The sequence below is a fragment of the Chaetodon trifascialis genome, chromosome 19, assembly GCF_039877785.1.
Source record: "Chaetodon trifascialis isolate fChaTrf1 chromosome 19, fChaTrf1.hap1, whole genome shotgun sequence".
Taxonomy (NCBI): Eukaryota; Metazoa; Chordata; class Actinopteri; order Chaetodontiformes; family Chaetodontidae; genus Chaetodon; species Chaetodon trifascialis.
This window is the reverse complement of record NC_092074.1, coordinates 14,187,897-14,202,553: the sequence shown is the minus strand read 5'-3', so window position 1 is coordinate 14,202,553 and position 14,657 is coordinate 14,187,897. Positions and strand designations below refer to the sequence as shown.

At 42.2% G+C, this 14,657-nt stretch overlaps 2 protein-coding genes across 3 annotated transcripts; both read left to right on the top strand.

Annotated features, from left to right (window-relative positions):
- Nucleotides 1-137: 137 nt before the first annotated feature.
- LOC139347297 (structural maintenance of chromosomes protein 6) lies at nucleotides 138-9,799 on the top strand. 2 transcript variants are annotated; one of them, XM_070986769.1, is made up of 27 exons: nucleotides 138-230; nucleotides 620-770; nucleotides 958-1,093; nucleotides 1,650-1,755; nucleotides 1,981-2,117; nucleotides 2,691-2,752; nucleotides 2,887-2,967; nucleotides 3,089-3,190; nucleotides 3,588-3,707; nucleotides 3,847-3,945; nucleotides 4,151-4,297; nucleotides 4,611-4,699; nucleotides 4,809-4,973; nucleotides 5,106-5,284; nucleotides 5,607-5,808; nucleotides 5,919-6,033; nucleotides 6,167-6,327; nucleotides 6,470-6,605; nucleotides 6,924-7,004; nucleotides 7,192-7,362; nucleotides 7,471-7,608; nucleotides 7,720-7,865; nucleotides 8,022-8,147; nucleotides 8,261-8,366; nucleotides 8,585-8,737; nucleotides 8,928-9,025; nucleotides 9,174-9,799. In XM_070986769.1, the coding sequence occupies exons 2-27, from the start codon at nucleotides 639-641 to the stop codon at nucleotides 9,262-9,264; spliced, it is 3,279 nt and encodes a 1,092-aa protein (XP_070842870.1). In that variant the 5' UTR covers nucleotides 138-230; nucleotides 620-638; the 3' UTR covers nucleotides 9,265-9,799. The 2 variants fall into 2 exon arrangements, with proteins under 2 accessions (XP_070842870.1, XP_070842869.1); XM_070986768.1 differs by having other exon boundaries at nucleotides 139-230; nucleotides 623-770.
- A 391-nt stretch (nucleotides 9,800-10,190) lies between these two features.
- Nucleotides 10,191-12,912, top strand: LOC139347299 (required for drug-induced death protein 1-like). Its single transcript, XM_070986770.1, has 2 exons — nucleotides 10,191-10,502; nucleotides 12,095-12,912. The coding sequence occupies exons 1-2, from the start codon at nucleotides 10,191-10,193 to the stop codon at nucleotides 12,230-12,232; spliced, it is 450 nt and encodes a 149-aa protein (XP_070842871.1). The 3' UTR covers nucleotides 12,233-12,912.
- The last annotated feature ends 1,745 nt before the right edge of the window (nucleotides 12,913-14,657 follow it).

Here is a 14,657-nt window from a genome sequence, read left to right as displayed (position 1 = left end):
TTTGTTAAATTGCATGTTACTTTCTAGCATGATAAAAGTATTTTTCAGCCCGTGTTTGCGGTTATGATAAAGTTATGATAAAGGTAAAGAAAAAAAAAAAGGCGAACGATCTCGTGAACAATCTCGTGGATCCACGCGAGATCTCCCGGGGAAATGTGAGCGCGAGTTCTGTTGTAGTCTGGTGGTCATCCCCATCAGTGGCTGCACCGACTGCTGTTGCTGCCAGCTAGGTAAGCAGTCATAACATCATGTCAGTTCTTCAGTTTGTTATAACGACGCAAAACCAGCTACAACATACTCTGCTGACGTCTTGCTGAATAGTTGTTATCGTTCTGTTTAGCATGTAGCGTTCGTGAGCCAGTTAAGCTAGATTTTTTTAAGGTGGCTAACCTAATTTGCTAACGTTAATATTACTGTTGTCACTGTTTGCGTTTCACTTGCGGCCACTATTTAGAAAGCCTGTGGTCTAAAGACATGACGCGAACTAACAAAGCTAACGAAAGTGACGGTAGCTAATCGTTTTAGCAACAGAGTCGTTGTTAAAAGTTCGAGAAACAGCTTGACTCTGTGGAGGGAACTATGGCGTGTGTTCTCTTCAAGTTTGTTGTTTATCACTTAGCAGGGTAGGTGTGCCTGAGATGCCACGAAGGGAAAGCAACTCCGTCTGTGACAGGCCCTTCAAACGGGTCAAACCTACTACGGAGGAGGAAGAAGTGACAGATGAAAACATTGATGATACCGACCAGCAAGAATATCTGCTGAGCAGACAGGTTTGTACTATCACTACCATCCTGTAAACTTTTGTTCCTAACAAGACATTATATCTGTTAGTGGACGTTAGTGGATTCTCTGAGATTGTTATTGTTTATTATATTGCTAAGAAATTTTCAATGTAATAATATTAACAGTTGCATCATATATGTTTGGGGAGAAGTCACATCAATAACTTGTGTTTAGGTGCTGGGTGCTGCTGAGGTGGTGAGTGATGCGGGGATTGTGGAGAGCATCACACTGAAGAACTTCATGTGCCACTCTCTCCTCGGCCCCTTCGCTTTTGGCCCCAATATAAACTTTGTTGTCGGCAACAATGGAAGTGAGTCTAACCATTCAACCAGTGAGGTATTCCAGAAAGGAGGACTGATCAAGTATTAAGATCTTTTGAACTGGAAGATAAATCCTTGTTTCCCAAGCCAGAAACAAGTTTTACCAAGGATCTGTACCCATTGCTATGGGGATTGATGCCCTAAACTTAACCTGTCATGTGGGAGGTTTTACATTCATCTCAGACCCATGGTAGCAGGATTATAGAGATGAGCACCGCTGACCTGCCTACCTGTTTGTATTTTGTGGAGCAGGTGCACATTTTGACATCAAAGTACAGTGTGAAGTGGATTGTAGTGAATTGTCCATGTGTCACAGATTGCTGAAGTACTCCTAATTGTATTCCTAATTATTATTATTGCAGCCAAACCTGTAATCGTAATTAGAGGATCAGATCGTGGCAGGATGAAAATAATAATACCCCCAGAAGTCCCTCACAAAATATCAGGAATACTTTCTAGAACACCTTCTTCTTTCTTTGCTTTATCTTTCATTTAGTTCTTTTGTTCATGAATTTTTTTTCTGTGCACAAACTGCTTGTGTGACAGGTGGAAAGAGTGCCATTCTGACAGCTCTCATAGTTGCCTTAGGCGGGAATGCACAGGCCACAAACAGAGGATCATCCCTCAAGGGATTTGTGAAGGAAGGAGAAAGGTAAACTTTCATGTTCATGCCTTTTGTTTGTCATGCTTTCTGACGTAGATTGTAGTTCCCTTTATGAACCTGTCAATTTAGGCCGAATTCTTTGATTTCACATGACTCCTCTCACCCCTTCTCTGCGCCTTGAAGACCTCTCATGTGTCACATGCAAAGTAATTTCTATTAAAAGCTCCATACCTTGAGTTGCAGTAGGCTTGATGTGTGTTACTGTCTCCTCAGCTCAGCTGATGTATCGATCACCCTGCGTAACCAAGGAAGGGATGCTTACAGACCTGAGGTGTATGGTTCAATCATCACTGTTGACGTGAGAATAACGCGGGATGGGCTGAGAACCTATAAACTGAGGAGTGAATTAGGTAAAGACTGTGAAGAGTTATGCATTACTCATACAGTATTTTAGTAAGAGACTGCATCATTGTGGTACAACAATACTATATATTTATGTCTTCATTTTGACTGTTAACAATTTGAAACATTTAGAAACAATGTTTATGTTAATATGACCTTATAGCTAAAGTGCATAGCACAAGGACAAATAATGGTCACTGGAAGCTGAAACAAAAGCTGAAACAATGAGTCAATCAGCAGAAAATTAAGTGGTAGCTATTTTGGGATTCGATTCATCCTTTAGGTGTTTTTTCATGTGATGGTTCCTGCATTCTAAATGTGAGAACTTCCACTTCTTGACATTGTAGTATCTTTGAGTTATGAACTGTTGGTCAAACTGAAAAAGCAATTTGATTCCTATCACCAAAATCTGATGGTTTGTAGCTTAAGGGATTATTTGTTTGATCAAAGATGAATTGGCAGATTGATCGATGGTGGTTGTATGCCCAAAAAAAGAGAAAGAGTGAAGCAAATGTTTTTGAAATAATAGTCCACAACTGAATATTACTCTGAGCATTAGGAATGTTTTTCTCCTCTTATAGGTCAACTTGTCTCAAACAAAAAGGAAGAACTCCTGTCCATCCTGGACAGTTTTAATGTACAGGTGGGTTCTGTGCAAATTTTATACAGTACAAGTGTTTAAATTTTGATACAACAAAATGATGAACCAGTGTTACCGTGTTGACGAGAGGAAGTCATTATTAACATGTTGGTTTTTTTTGTTGTTTTTTTCTGAAGGTCAACAATCCTGTGTCAGTGCTCACTCAAGAGATGAGCAAATACTTCCTACACTCCAAAGGAGAAGGGGACAAATATAAGGTAATTATATATGATTACATTTTTAAATGAGGATCTTTTATCTGTTGTTTTTGTGAACTTTGACTGACACATATTTTCGTGGTTACATATTGATTTATTCATTTATTTTTCCCTCATGCAGTTTTTTATGAAAGCTACCCAGCTGGAGCAGATGAGAGAGGATTTTGTCTACATTAAAACCACCAAAGCTATCACCGAGGATAAGGTTGAACAACACAGTGAAGTAAGAAGCAGTCCTCCTGACATATTCATGTTTAAAGTGGTTATAGCTTATATGTTACAATAACACGCATGGTGATGAACCTACAGAGACACCCAAAATTGCATCTCCGCTCAGCCTTGCTGGAGTTTTTGTTTGCTGCAGATGGATGGTTTAAGCACCAAGTGGCGAGAAACATTAATTCAGATGAAAGCTAATGTTGCTCTGTAAAAATGTCTAGCAAATTCACCATCTCATTATATGTCTGTATGTCAGCTAATATCTGCTGCCCCCAAGTGGCCAAAAGATAAGCTGTTGCAGGTTTAAAGTATGTACCAGTAAATTGCTTGCAAGCCTTCGTTGTGGTAAATCATAGCAATTCCTGTGTTTCGTATGACAGTATATTTATAATGACTCACAGTGCTTGAAAGACCTGAAGCGGAAGTACCTGGAGAAAGAGGACCGTTACAAGAGTCTGGCATCACTAGATGAAATGCAGACCAAATTGGAGGAGTTGCAGAAGCAAATGGCGTGGGCTTTGGTGAGGTCACTTCCTCCCCCTTTTTTAAGACAAAACTTTATTGATCCCACACCGGGGAAATTAAGTTTTAAATTTTCTTTTCCAATTTTGAATTCCCAACCGCCTTTTTATATTACTGAGTGTGACTTAAATATTGTAGGTGGCTGAGATGGAGAAGGAGTTGGAGCCAAAGAAGGAGAAGCTGGAGTCAAACAGACGTGCCACAGACAAGTATGATCAGAAGGTGGATGAATGGAAGGTATGTATGTACTGTATCGTGTAAGTGTATTTGATTCTCAGCTTTAAGAGTGATAACCCTGAAACGCTAGGCTTTTTTAAAATTCATTTAATTATTGTTATTATTTTTCATTTTTAAGGATTACACGTCTCAGTAAATGTGTGTTTTAGTATAACCAGTAATGGTAAACTTTACTCCTCTCATCTGTTTTTATGCAATAATCTAGAACAACGTGGAGGCAGCTGAGAGGAAGCAAAAGCAGACCCAGGAACAGTTGGATGGGATCACGCAGCAACTCTCAGGCCACCAGTCCAAATGCGCTGAGCTTAAGGCCAAGGTCCAGAGAGAAAACACCACTTTAAAGTCCAGCGAGGTCAGAATTCAGACAATGCATTTTGGGCTGTTAGGCAGTACTGTCATTGAGTTCAGCCACTTTCATATTTCATGTGACTACCTGCTGGAGGCTGGAAGTCTAGTTATTTTGTGTCATGCAGTCCAGATAAACGTAGCTCAAGAAATGTTTAACTGAAAATGTCAACCAGAGTAAAAAACTGTGTATTGTAAATTCCTGCTTTGTCATCTTCTTAGATATCATCCAGGGCAGAGTTGTTAAGAGTTACTGTTATGATTGTAACACTTGTGAAACTAACCAGCGCTTCTATTCTTCAATTATGTGTGCGAGCTAGGTCACTGTCCACAGATGCAAAGCTAACCTGAGGGACCTGGAAAACGACAAGGTTCAGCTGTCCTCGAGGATAAATGACCTCAAGCTGAGGTATGACCTTGTGTTGTTTTCACATCTTCTGTGTTGCATTCAGGTTCAAACATGTTTTCATCCTGTGTTGACTCCACTGTGCCTTTTGTCCTTTGCTTATCCCCTCCAGCATCAGTCAGACAACAGGAGTGGAGAGCCAGGCCAGGATGGAGCGTATGGAGCAAATACAGGCTGAGCTGGAAAACCTAAGACACCAGATCTCCACTCTGGGCCAGCAGATTGACCAGTATGAGCATGCCTGCAGCCGTGCCAAGGAGGAACAAGGAAAGATGAGGTAGGAAAACAAAAACGGGGCACTGAAGGTCAATCAGTAATGCTCGGGGCAGCTCAAGAACTCCCCCGACACAAATGATGTTAGATTATTCCCTCTTAAAAAACACATACATCTGCCTCCTTCTGTCTTCAGGAGAGAGAAGGAAATACTCCATAAGTCCATGGACAACAACAGAAGGAACCTGCAAACTCTGGAGAGCAGTCGGTCCAATCGCCTGCGGCGTTTTGGGGAGCACATGCCTGCGCTCCTCAACGCCATCCAGGAAGCTCACAGAAGGGGCCAGTTCAAGCACAGACCTCGAGGACCTCTGGGTAAGACTTCATTCCCTGTCGTGGACAAATGTAAACGTTAATGGAACCCAGGCTTTGACTCCTTTCTCAGCCGTTTGAGTCACGCATAGTGTGCACTATGAAGCACCCAGAGTTGCAGTACACTTTGCCTGTCAGTACAATAGATATGGAATAAGATATGTTCTTCCTTCCACTGAAAGCTGAGCAAGGGTAAACCCAGGGTTAAAAAAAGGAAAAAGGTCATTTTCGCTATCATTTCACTCTTGTTTTTTGTCCTCCTACAAGCTGTGCCAAAAAGGTGACATCTGTGTCAAAAACCTCTTTTCATATTTCCTTCTTCCAGGTTACCTTATTAGCCTGAAGGACCCAGAGCTGGCCCTGGCTATAGAAATATGCCTTAAAGGCCAGCTGCAGGCCTTCACGTGCGATAACTATGATGATGAGAGGGTGCTGAAGGACCTCATGGCCAAAGTGTTCCCACCTGGCCGCAGACCTGCCATCATCACTAGCTCTTTTCTCCAAAATGTCCATGACACAAGAAGGAGGTAAAAAAAAAAGTATTAGTCTTTAAGTTTTCCTCCTGTACGGAGAATAGCATGGGTCATCTTAAGTTGATGTTACAATGCACTCAAGTAACATGATTTCACTCTTGTAGGGCCGTGAAACACCCTGAATACCCCTCTGTGCTTCAGGCTCTAGAAATTGAGGACCCAGTTGTGGCCAACTGCCTGATAGATCAAAGGGGTATAGAAAGCATTCTACTCATTAAGGTAAGTTGCTTCATAAGAAAAGTTCCAGAAACAGAAATAGAGTAAAGTTCCTTGAAACACTGTGTCACCATAATTTAAATAATAAAAAAGTGTGAAGATGTGGTGCATTGACAAGAATTTTGTGTTTGTGTAGAATCGTACAGAGGCTCGGAGAGTGATGCAGGGCAGAGACTGTCCTCAGAACTGCACCCAGGCCTTCTCGAAGGAGGGAGACCAGATCTTCAGTAACCGCAATTACACTGCAGATCAGAGCAGAGCCAACTACCTCTCAGGAGATGTTGAGGAGGAGATCAGGTGTGCAGTGAAACTAATTTTACCAGTCAAACCAGTGAAGAATGCCTCCTCTGTATACTTTTGGTCACCAGGAGCACCTCCCGCTGAGTTTTTGGTGTCTCTTGGTGTCTGAAAATGACTCAGTTCCTCTCTTTTCTCTCAGGCACCTGCAGAAGGAGATTGAAAACCAGAAAGCTCAGGCAAATCGCTTCCAGCAGCAGATGAAAAAGTTAGATGACGACATCAAACAGAACCAAGGGCTGCTGAGAAGAACCCACATAGATCAGAAGACAGCCAAGGTAACACTTCTACCTCTCACAAGAATATCACGACCCCAGAATATCATGAAATGAGGAGGATTGTAACTTTTATTGCTTTGATTTTAACGTCCACTGATAATTCCTCATCCTCTCTTCGTTTCAATATTCTGTCAGATTTTGACATTATAAGTTAAAAAAAAAACAGTTATTTCAAACAGATGCATGCATGTAAAATAAATAGGTGACTTTTCAGTTGGAAAAAGAAAACCACTGAATCAAAGATTCCAAATCAAATTTCTAGTATCCTGCTCTGATATGATTCTGAAAGCTCTCATGGCGTTTGTGTGTTTGTTCTAGGATAATGCCACAAAGCTGGAGCTGGAGCTGACGGACCTGAGGAATGTGGAAGAGCCTCAGTCAGAGGACCTCAAGCCCCTGGTTTGTATAGAACGCATCAATGCTGTACAAAACTCAGACCTTATGGATTTAATCTCAGTAGCCTCACTGAATTAAAGGCCCCACAATAAATGCATGAGCTCCAGGGAATTCATATTCAGGTTGATAATGTCTTTGCAGTCAACTCACACACTTAATGTGACATGCTGCTGTCACCACTCTACCACAGGAGGACGCTCTGAAGGAGATTGTCACTAAGATCTCGTCCAAGCATGTCAAGTACAACGAGGCACAAGCTCAGATGGCTGAGCACAAGGCGTCCTACGAGAAGGCGGAGCAGGAGTACCAGCAGCACAAAGAGCAGATCAACACGATCGCTGAGGAGGCCGACTCCAAAAAGGTAAGAAGCGTAGACCATCCCCAGATTGGCTGAAACGTCGATGTGTTGGCCGACCATGTGTGCCAATTGATACAGAGCAGGAAGTGTTTGTGTTTTGCACTTCTGCAGGAGGAGCTGAGTAAGATTGATCAGGAGGTGATGAAGTGCAAGCATCACAAGAAACACTACGACGAGAAACGTAGTGCCCATCTCCGGGACATACAGGCCCTCCAGGCCTCCCTGGAAAGCAAGGAGCAGGAACTTCAGGTTTGCTATACAGAGATACAGTATTGTCATGATGTGCACAGGGAACACAGCACACTTAGCTCTTAGTGCCGAGTCCCAGAAATTCATGATTTCTTTCACCCTGCTGTTCAGGCATCTGTGGCCAAGGCCGCCCAAATCTGTCCGGAGCGTCTGGAGGTACGACGGACAGCCAGGAGTCTGGACAGTGAGATCAGCCGCCTCAAGGTTAAGATCGCTACCCAGCAGGAACAGCAGGGGGACCGCGAGGAGGTTGTGAGGTATCAGATCATAATGTAATAATTGGCACATCATGTAATGTTATTAGGAAATGTCGCTACAACCACACACATCAGTTGATTCATTTTAACATGTAAACCTTCCTCCTCCTCTGACTTTTTTTTTTCCCCATTTGCCTTCATCTTTCCCACACCCAGGCAGTATCACGAGGCTCTGGAGACCTACAAGAACATGGCACAGCAAGTGAAGAATCTGAAAAGCTTCATCAAAAGTCTGGACAGTGTTATGAACCACAGACTCCAGGTTTACACTGAGCTCAGGAGGTAAATTGTAGAAATAGAATGTGAAATTCTTCAGCTTGGTTATGTGTTGTTATATTGCCACTTCTTTCTTCCTTTCCCGTCCATTTGATCTCTTTCCTCTGCATCTCTCTTAGGTTCCTCTCGGCCCGCTGTAAATACTACTTTGACAGCATGCTGGCCCAGAGAGGCTACACTGGAAGTATGACCTTTGACCACAAGAATGAGACCCTCTCCATCTCAGTAAGAAGAACGTTTGATTCATCAGTCAGACATATTAGCCTCACTTCCCTCTGAAAACGTACATTCAGTTCAGTTCAAAGCCTCCTCAGCAGACGGCTTTGCAGCTTCTAATCTATTAGAAGACAAACTAAACGATGGAGCAGCAAACACTTTGAATTCTGAATGCTCACAGGAAAGATTTCTAGTACAAACCAGATTTCTCATGCACTCTGCTGTAGGTGCAGCCAGGCCAGGGAAACAGGGCTGACTTGAATGACATGCGCTCCCTGTCCGGCGGCGAGCGCTCCTTCTCCACCGTTTGCTTTGTTCTCTCTCTCTGGGCCATCACAGAGGCGCCTTTCCGCTGCCTTGACGAGTTCGATGTTTACATGGTAAGAGGAGCCATTTTTATTGACACTGGAAGTGAGTGCAGCTTCCTTAATTGCAAAATGAGATGATCTCCAGTTTCATTGCATTAGAGGGGGAAGCTTTGAGCTCCTACTTTAAGAAACTGTCTCTCTGTGTTTCACCTGATCTATCAAATGATGACACAAATCTTTGTGGGTTTTTTTGTCCAATCAGGACATGGTGAACAGGAGGATATCAATGGACATGATGTTGAAGGTGGCTGCTGGTCAGCGCTACAGGCAGTTCATTTTCCTCACACCACAGAGCATGAGGTATTCACTCAAACATCTTTGTATCAAAGCACTCAGACCATCCACATGTGATTTCTAAAAAGTTTCCCTGGGAAAGAGCGCAAGCCACTTCACCTCAAAGGTCACATCATCATTGTGGCATCTCTTCTTTTGTTTTTTTGTCTTCCAGGTCTCTTCCAGAGAGCGACATCATCCGGATCCTCCGCCTCAAAGATCCAGAACGTGGCCAAAACACACAGAGTCAAGATGAAGAGCAGTGATGTTGCCAGGGAGGAAGCGAGGTGGAACTTGTTACATTCAGTCCACACATACTCGGGGATTTTTTTAAAAGTAGCCTTCTTTAGTTTTCTTTTCCAGGAGTCTTTTTCCGGTTTGCAGACAAACACAGGGTTCTGATTGGCCAATGGCTTGACGGTTAGGGTTATAGGCACGCCTGTTGGTTTGTCACGCTCTTGACTGGTTTAGGTATTTTTGTATTTGTATCATATGGACAGAGATTTATTATACCTTAATTTTTCTAAACACTGCTGGATTTTTTTTCAATGACATGGAAAAAAAACTCTAAGTCAGTAAATAGCCATCAACGTGTGGACTAGGCGTCACTTTTGGTTCATGTTTGAGTTTCAGTAAAAAAAAAAAAATGATGCAACATGTGAAATGTTACAACTCCAACTGATATTTTAATGAGTCGTTAATTTAGTCCCTTTCATGTTTTGTTTAAATCTTTTTCCAGTTCTTTTTAAACATATCCTGTTTGACTATTCCAGAATAAAACCCTCATCTATCTATGTGTGGAAATCTTTTCTATCAGTTTTATTATTATATTATATACATATTTTTGTTTGTTTGTTTGTTTCAGGATTGTAGTGTAGCGTTTTCCCTCTTCAAGTCTGGAAATCACAATTCAAGTTCTTTTTTAGCACAGTGTGAGAGAACACAGTGAACACATAATCATGGTGTTTTGCTCAGCTGTGGCTCAACATGAAACTGAGACTCACTAAGGCCGATCTTGTGAGGAGGAAGGATTTTGCACCTTTAAGGGCTCTCTGCCAAATCCGGCACACAAGGCGGTCCACTGGAATGCACTTCCACTCATGCACATAACATCTGTTGACAACATACCTGACCTCCTGAGGGAAAGTGGTACTCCTTATTACATCCCTGAGAGCTTCAACAGGCAGGCGACATGAAGCCCAAATCTCTTCCATCGATGCTGCTTGACAGAAATTCAGCAGCGGAGACTCTGAACTCACAAGCAGCGAAGTATGAACGGCATGTGGACTGCGTGGATCACCACCAGGAGAGCCTCCATCACTCGGGACACAGTGACCGCCGGCCAGCGGTGGACAACAGCAGACAAACTGAGAGGAGCCGCAGGGAAATCCATTTCGCCTTCCTGCCAGAGAGGTACGAGCCACTGATAGATGAGGAGGCACAAGTCAAGGCAAAAGAAGAGAAGAAGAAAAGGAAGAAGGAGCAGTACAAAAAAGTGAAGAAGGTTGGTCTCTCTTTACATTTTCTGAAAACATTAGTATTCCATGAGCTTGCATATACAGCGTGTGTGCTCTTATGGTGCTGGAATAATAGAATGTAAAGCAATTGTTTTCATCGTGGCATTAATGAAACTGTTCTTATAGTTTGTTAATAACTGCAAAAAGTCTCAGATAAACTCAGCAGCACAAATCGTGTCTGCCTCGTGCTATAAATAACCATCTGCACAGTGTGTGGGCTGTTTTGGTACGGTGTGTTCTATGTTACCACGCAATCATCCCCATTTAGTTTGTGACTACTGTGATAACTGCTCAAATAAATAAATAATACAAATCACTGAAACTAAACTTAAGCAAACTTAATCACCTTTAATCCCAGTCACAGTGAAAGTTTGTATTTATGATGGGCTGCTGTAAACGTAACAGCACCAGCTCATGTTGGATGAGGCTTTAGAGCTGCATATGAGCCGTCTCTCTGGCTTGCTGGTTAAAGTGCACAGCAGAGAGAGAAAATGGAGAAGTCACCACATGCTGTCCATCGCTTTATACCTGGCTGAATGTTTGCAATTCAGCTTTACAGCACAGTATCTAGAGGAGACATGATGAGTTCCTTTGTCGACACCAGCCATCTGTTTACCAGACCGCTTTATGACCCATGCTCATGCGTGACTGATGAGGAAACGGCTCATAAACTATAACCTCAAACAACATTACGCTTGTTTTCAATGTGATATCGATCAATCAGCCCTCGTTGAAATTATTCTAATGCACTGTTGATTATTGAAAAAAAAAAGTGACACCAGTGAGCTAATCATAAATCAGCTGACTAAGAATAATGAAAATCACCTTTACCTCTTAAAATCATCCATCTAATCTTTTACATTCAGAATTAATGCAGAGAGAATCGGGCGGCTTTTTACTGCTTGAACTGATTGGAAGCTGATCATTCGTATCAGTGACCTGCTGCTCTCGTTTATACTGAGCAGTAAGACTCTTATCAGTTCTTCATGGCCAACATAAATCTGAGAAAACGTGCTGCCAGTAAGTGTTGTGAGGTGGAGGTGAGTTGTCAAACTAATTATTAATCTATTTAGAATCTGTACCTTTGATTTTTTTTTAGTTTAACAGTTGACACAGTAATCAGCTTTAAGTTTAAATAAGTTAGTACCATAAAGTTTTTTTTACAGACTACACTGAGAACGTGGGATTGTTTCCACTCCCTCAAACATCTGACTTCCTGTGTCCGCTCCAGCCGGTCAGCCCTTTCCTGTTCAAAGAGGACAGGAGACAATAGCGTCCACAGAGCTTTCTGTTAGTCTTGTTTGTCCTCCTGTGGTGCCATTGTTCTAAAACAGCACATGTGCAGGGTTTCTTTTAACGGCCTCTGCCTGATTTCATGTCCCGTGTCAGTTCTTAACTCCTGTATTTTCTTAACCTAATTCTGTTCAAATCACTGTTGGGGCTCCATCATCTGATTAATGTTGGACTGTGTGGGAGTTTTGTCTTGAATCAACCTTGATCCATATTATTTCATCTTTCTTGCATTAGTGTTAAAATGTACACCATGAATCATTAATCCTCCATTGTATTTGTCTTTCAGAATGTTGGTAAAGCACTTCGTGCCACATGGAAGTGTCTCATGCTCGGTTTGTACAATTTTGCCCTGGGCTACTCTACTCCGATCACAGTGGCTGCTACTTTTGTGCCTGACTTTCACCCAGGCAGAAACACCACCTGAGCTGAGCCACAGGCGCCTCCTCCAGCCCCTTCTCAAACTGTACATACCAGCAAACACATGGTCACTGACCAAAGACTTTTAATACCTTTATGTCTGTGTATTTGATATCACATTTTTATATTGGTTTCGCAAACTGTAACTGAAATGTGCTCATTGTTCTGTCGGTAACAGAGTGGTAAAGGTAATTAGCCTTACATGAGACACGTCCTTTTCCTCCTGTGACATGATCTTATTGTTGATTTTGAAATCCTAGATCCGAATTTGCATACATATACAGTAAAGATCATAAAATAAGAGCCAGTCTGTAACATTACTTTTGTTATGTATGTACTCCATTAGTCTAAATCACTTACTGCTCATGCACTTGACCCCCAGTTTAGACACTGAGAAACTTATGGGCCTTTTTTCACTTGGAGGATGTTTTTGATTGAGCACCTAGCTGGTTTTTGCCTGAATGTGGAGGGATAATGTGGGAATGTGGAACCTCAAGCAAAAGGAATGAGAGGAATATTTACTGTAGCTGCAGATAAGGTGAACCAGGGCAGGAAAGACTGAACAAGGAAGTGATTGTCAGTGAAGTACCTCAAAAGAAGAGTAAACCAAGGCTGAAAGGATGTCAACGTGTGTTGAGAAACCAGACCACCCCTCTCCTCTCACAGTGGAGCAACTGGACCACCGATCTCTAGAGTATTTTTTCACACGTTAAAGAGGATTCTTTGATTGAAATGTAATGGTGTGACTTTTGAAGGTAGTTTGTTTCTGTACATGTGTGAGTTTGTTCAGTTTTAAAGGTTTTGCAAGTCATGATATTTGCTAGTTGGCATGTGATAAAATGTTACCAGACTGTGCACCAAAACGTGTGTTTGTTTCTTTAGTAGAATTCCTGTGTAAATTAACTTCCTCTATATATGGTCCCTTGACCGTATATAGTCTGCCTCAACTCATCCGTAAACAAATAGTAAATACAAAAGATGCATTTTATGTTTAGAATATGAAATCAGAAAAGCACAAAAAATATTTTGTTTTGTTTTGTTTTATTTTTTTTTATAGAACTTGGCTGAACAGGTAAGAGACACTAAAACTTATGCAGGTGAACATAATACAGTTATTTACCTTGTAAGGGAAGAGGATGACCTGAGGGTTTTTTTAATTGCTCAGAGCGATATAGACTTGTTGCTGTTGAGAAAAAGAAGAACTGTTGTCGACATTCAGTTACACAAAATAAAGAGACTTTAAGAGTACAGAAGCATTTAATGGGAATAAAGCAATGACATAATATAACTTTGGGCTTACCTGAACTTCTTTGGGAGGCTTTACCTCCTGCTGTTGACTGGTGAGGAGAGGAGGCGTCTGATGTCACTGACTGGTTGCACCAGAAGTGAGAATACTGGGCTGGCTGCACGCTCACTCATTGAAGATCGAGAAGACCCTGGTAAAGACCCTGCAGGACCATATCTGATTTACTGTGCCTGCTAAGGTGAGGAATCCCAGATTTGGTACTCTTTAATCCACCTAGCTGCTCATTCAACGACAATATGGAGTCTGGCTATGGCCTGGGTCCTCTGTTCTTGAAAGGTGGAATGATAACAAATTATCTAGCCGCAATTTTAATATTTTAATTGTCATCAGCTTTCAAAGACTACATGTCACTGGTTTATCATTAGCAACAGCTGAGGTACAGCGGTTTTCCACTAATCAGACAGGCGGTGGTTTAAACCCTGGCTTCTGCAGTTGGCCCTGAACCCCTCGTCTTGCACAGCCAGACCTATTTCCACAGTATGTGTAGAAACTGAACCCAGATCGTCCCCGAGAGCTGTGCCACTGGCATGTTAGTGTGCTTGTGAATGGTTGTCGCTCCTAGTGAGTAGGCTGCACGTTGCATGCCCTCATGCCAGTGTATGAATCTGTGTGTTTGAATCAAGTGACACTATCTGGAGCTGGAAAATGAAGGCACGCTGCTCATTTTCAGGTCAGCCTGGAGTTTGGTGGAGTCTGGCGCTGCACTGACGACTATTCGACAAATACGGCTGCTCATTTTACGAATTTGTACAAAAACGCCCGTGACAAGCTGGACCGATTCCGCATTCAGCAAGCTCGGTAACCGGAAGAGCTCACCCAACATCCGGTTTTACACATAGACATAATATACGTAGACCCCTCATTACGTGCTGGAGCGTAATCCAGCGTCGCCGCCATATTGGCTGAGTCTCCGCTAGCACCAGAGCCAACCAAAGTCAACGTAAAGAGAGCAACTATGCCCCTTTTTTATTTATTTATTTTATTTTATTTAGCTTCCCAGCCCCAGTTACAAGCTTAACAGGGTAGTGTAAGACGCTGGAATGACCTGGAATTTTAAAGCTAACTTTTCCAGGCCTTAAAAAAAAGAAGGAAAAAATGTACTGAGCAGGTATATATGGGAGCTTTG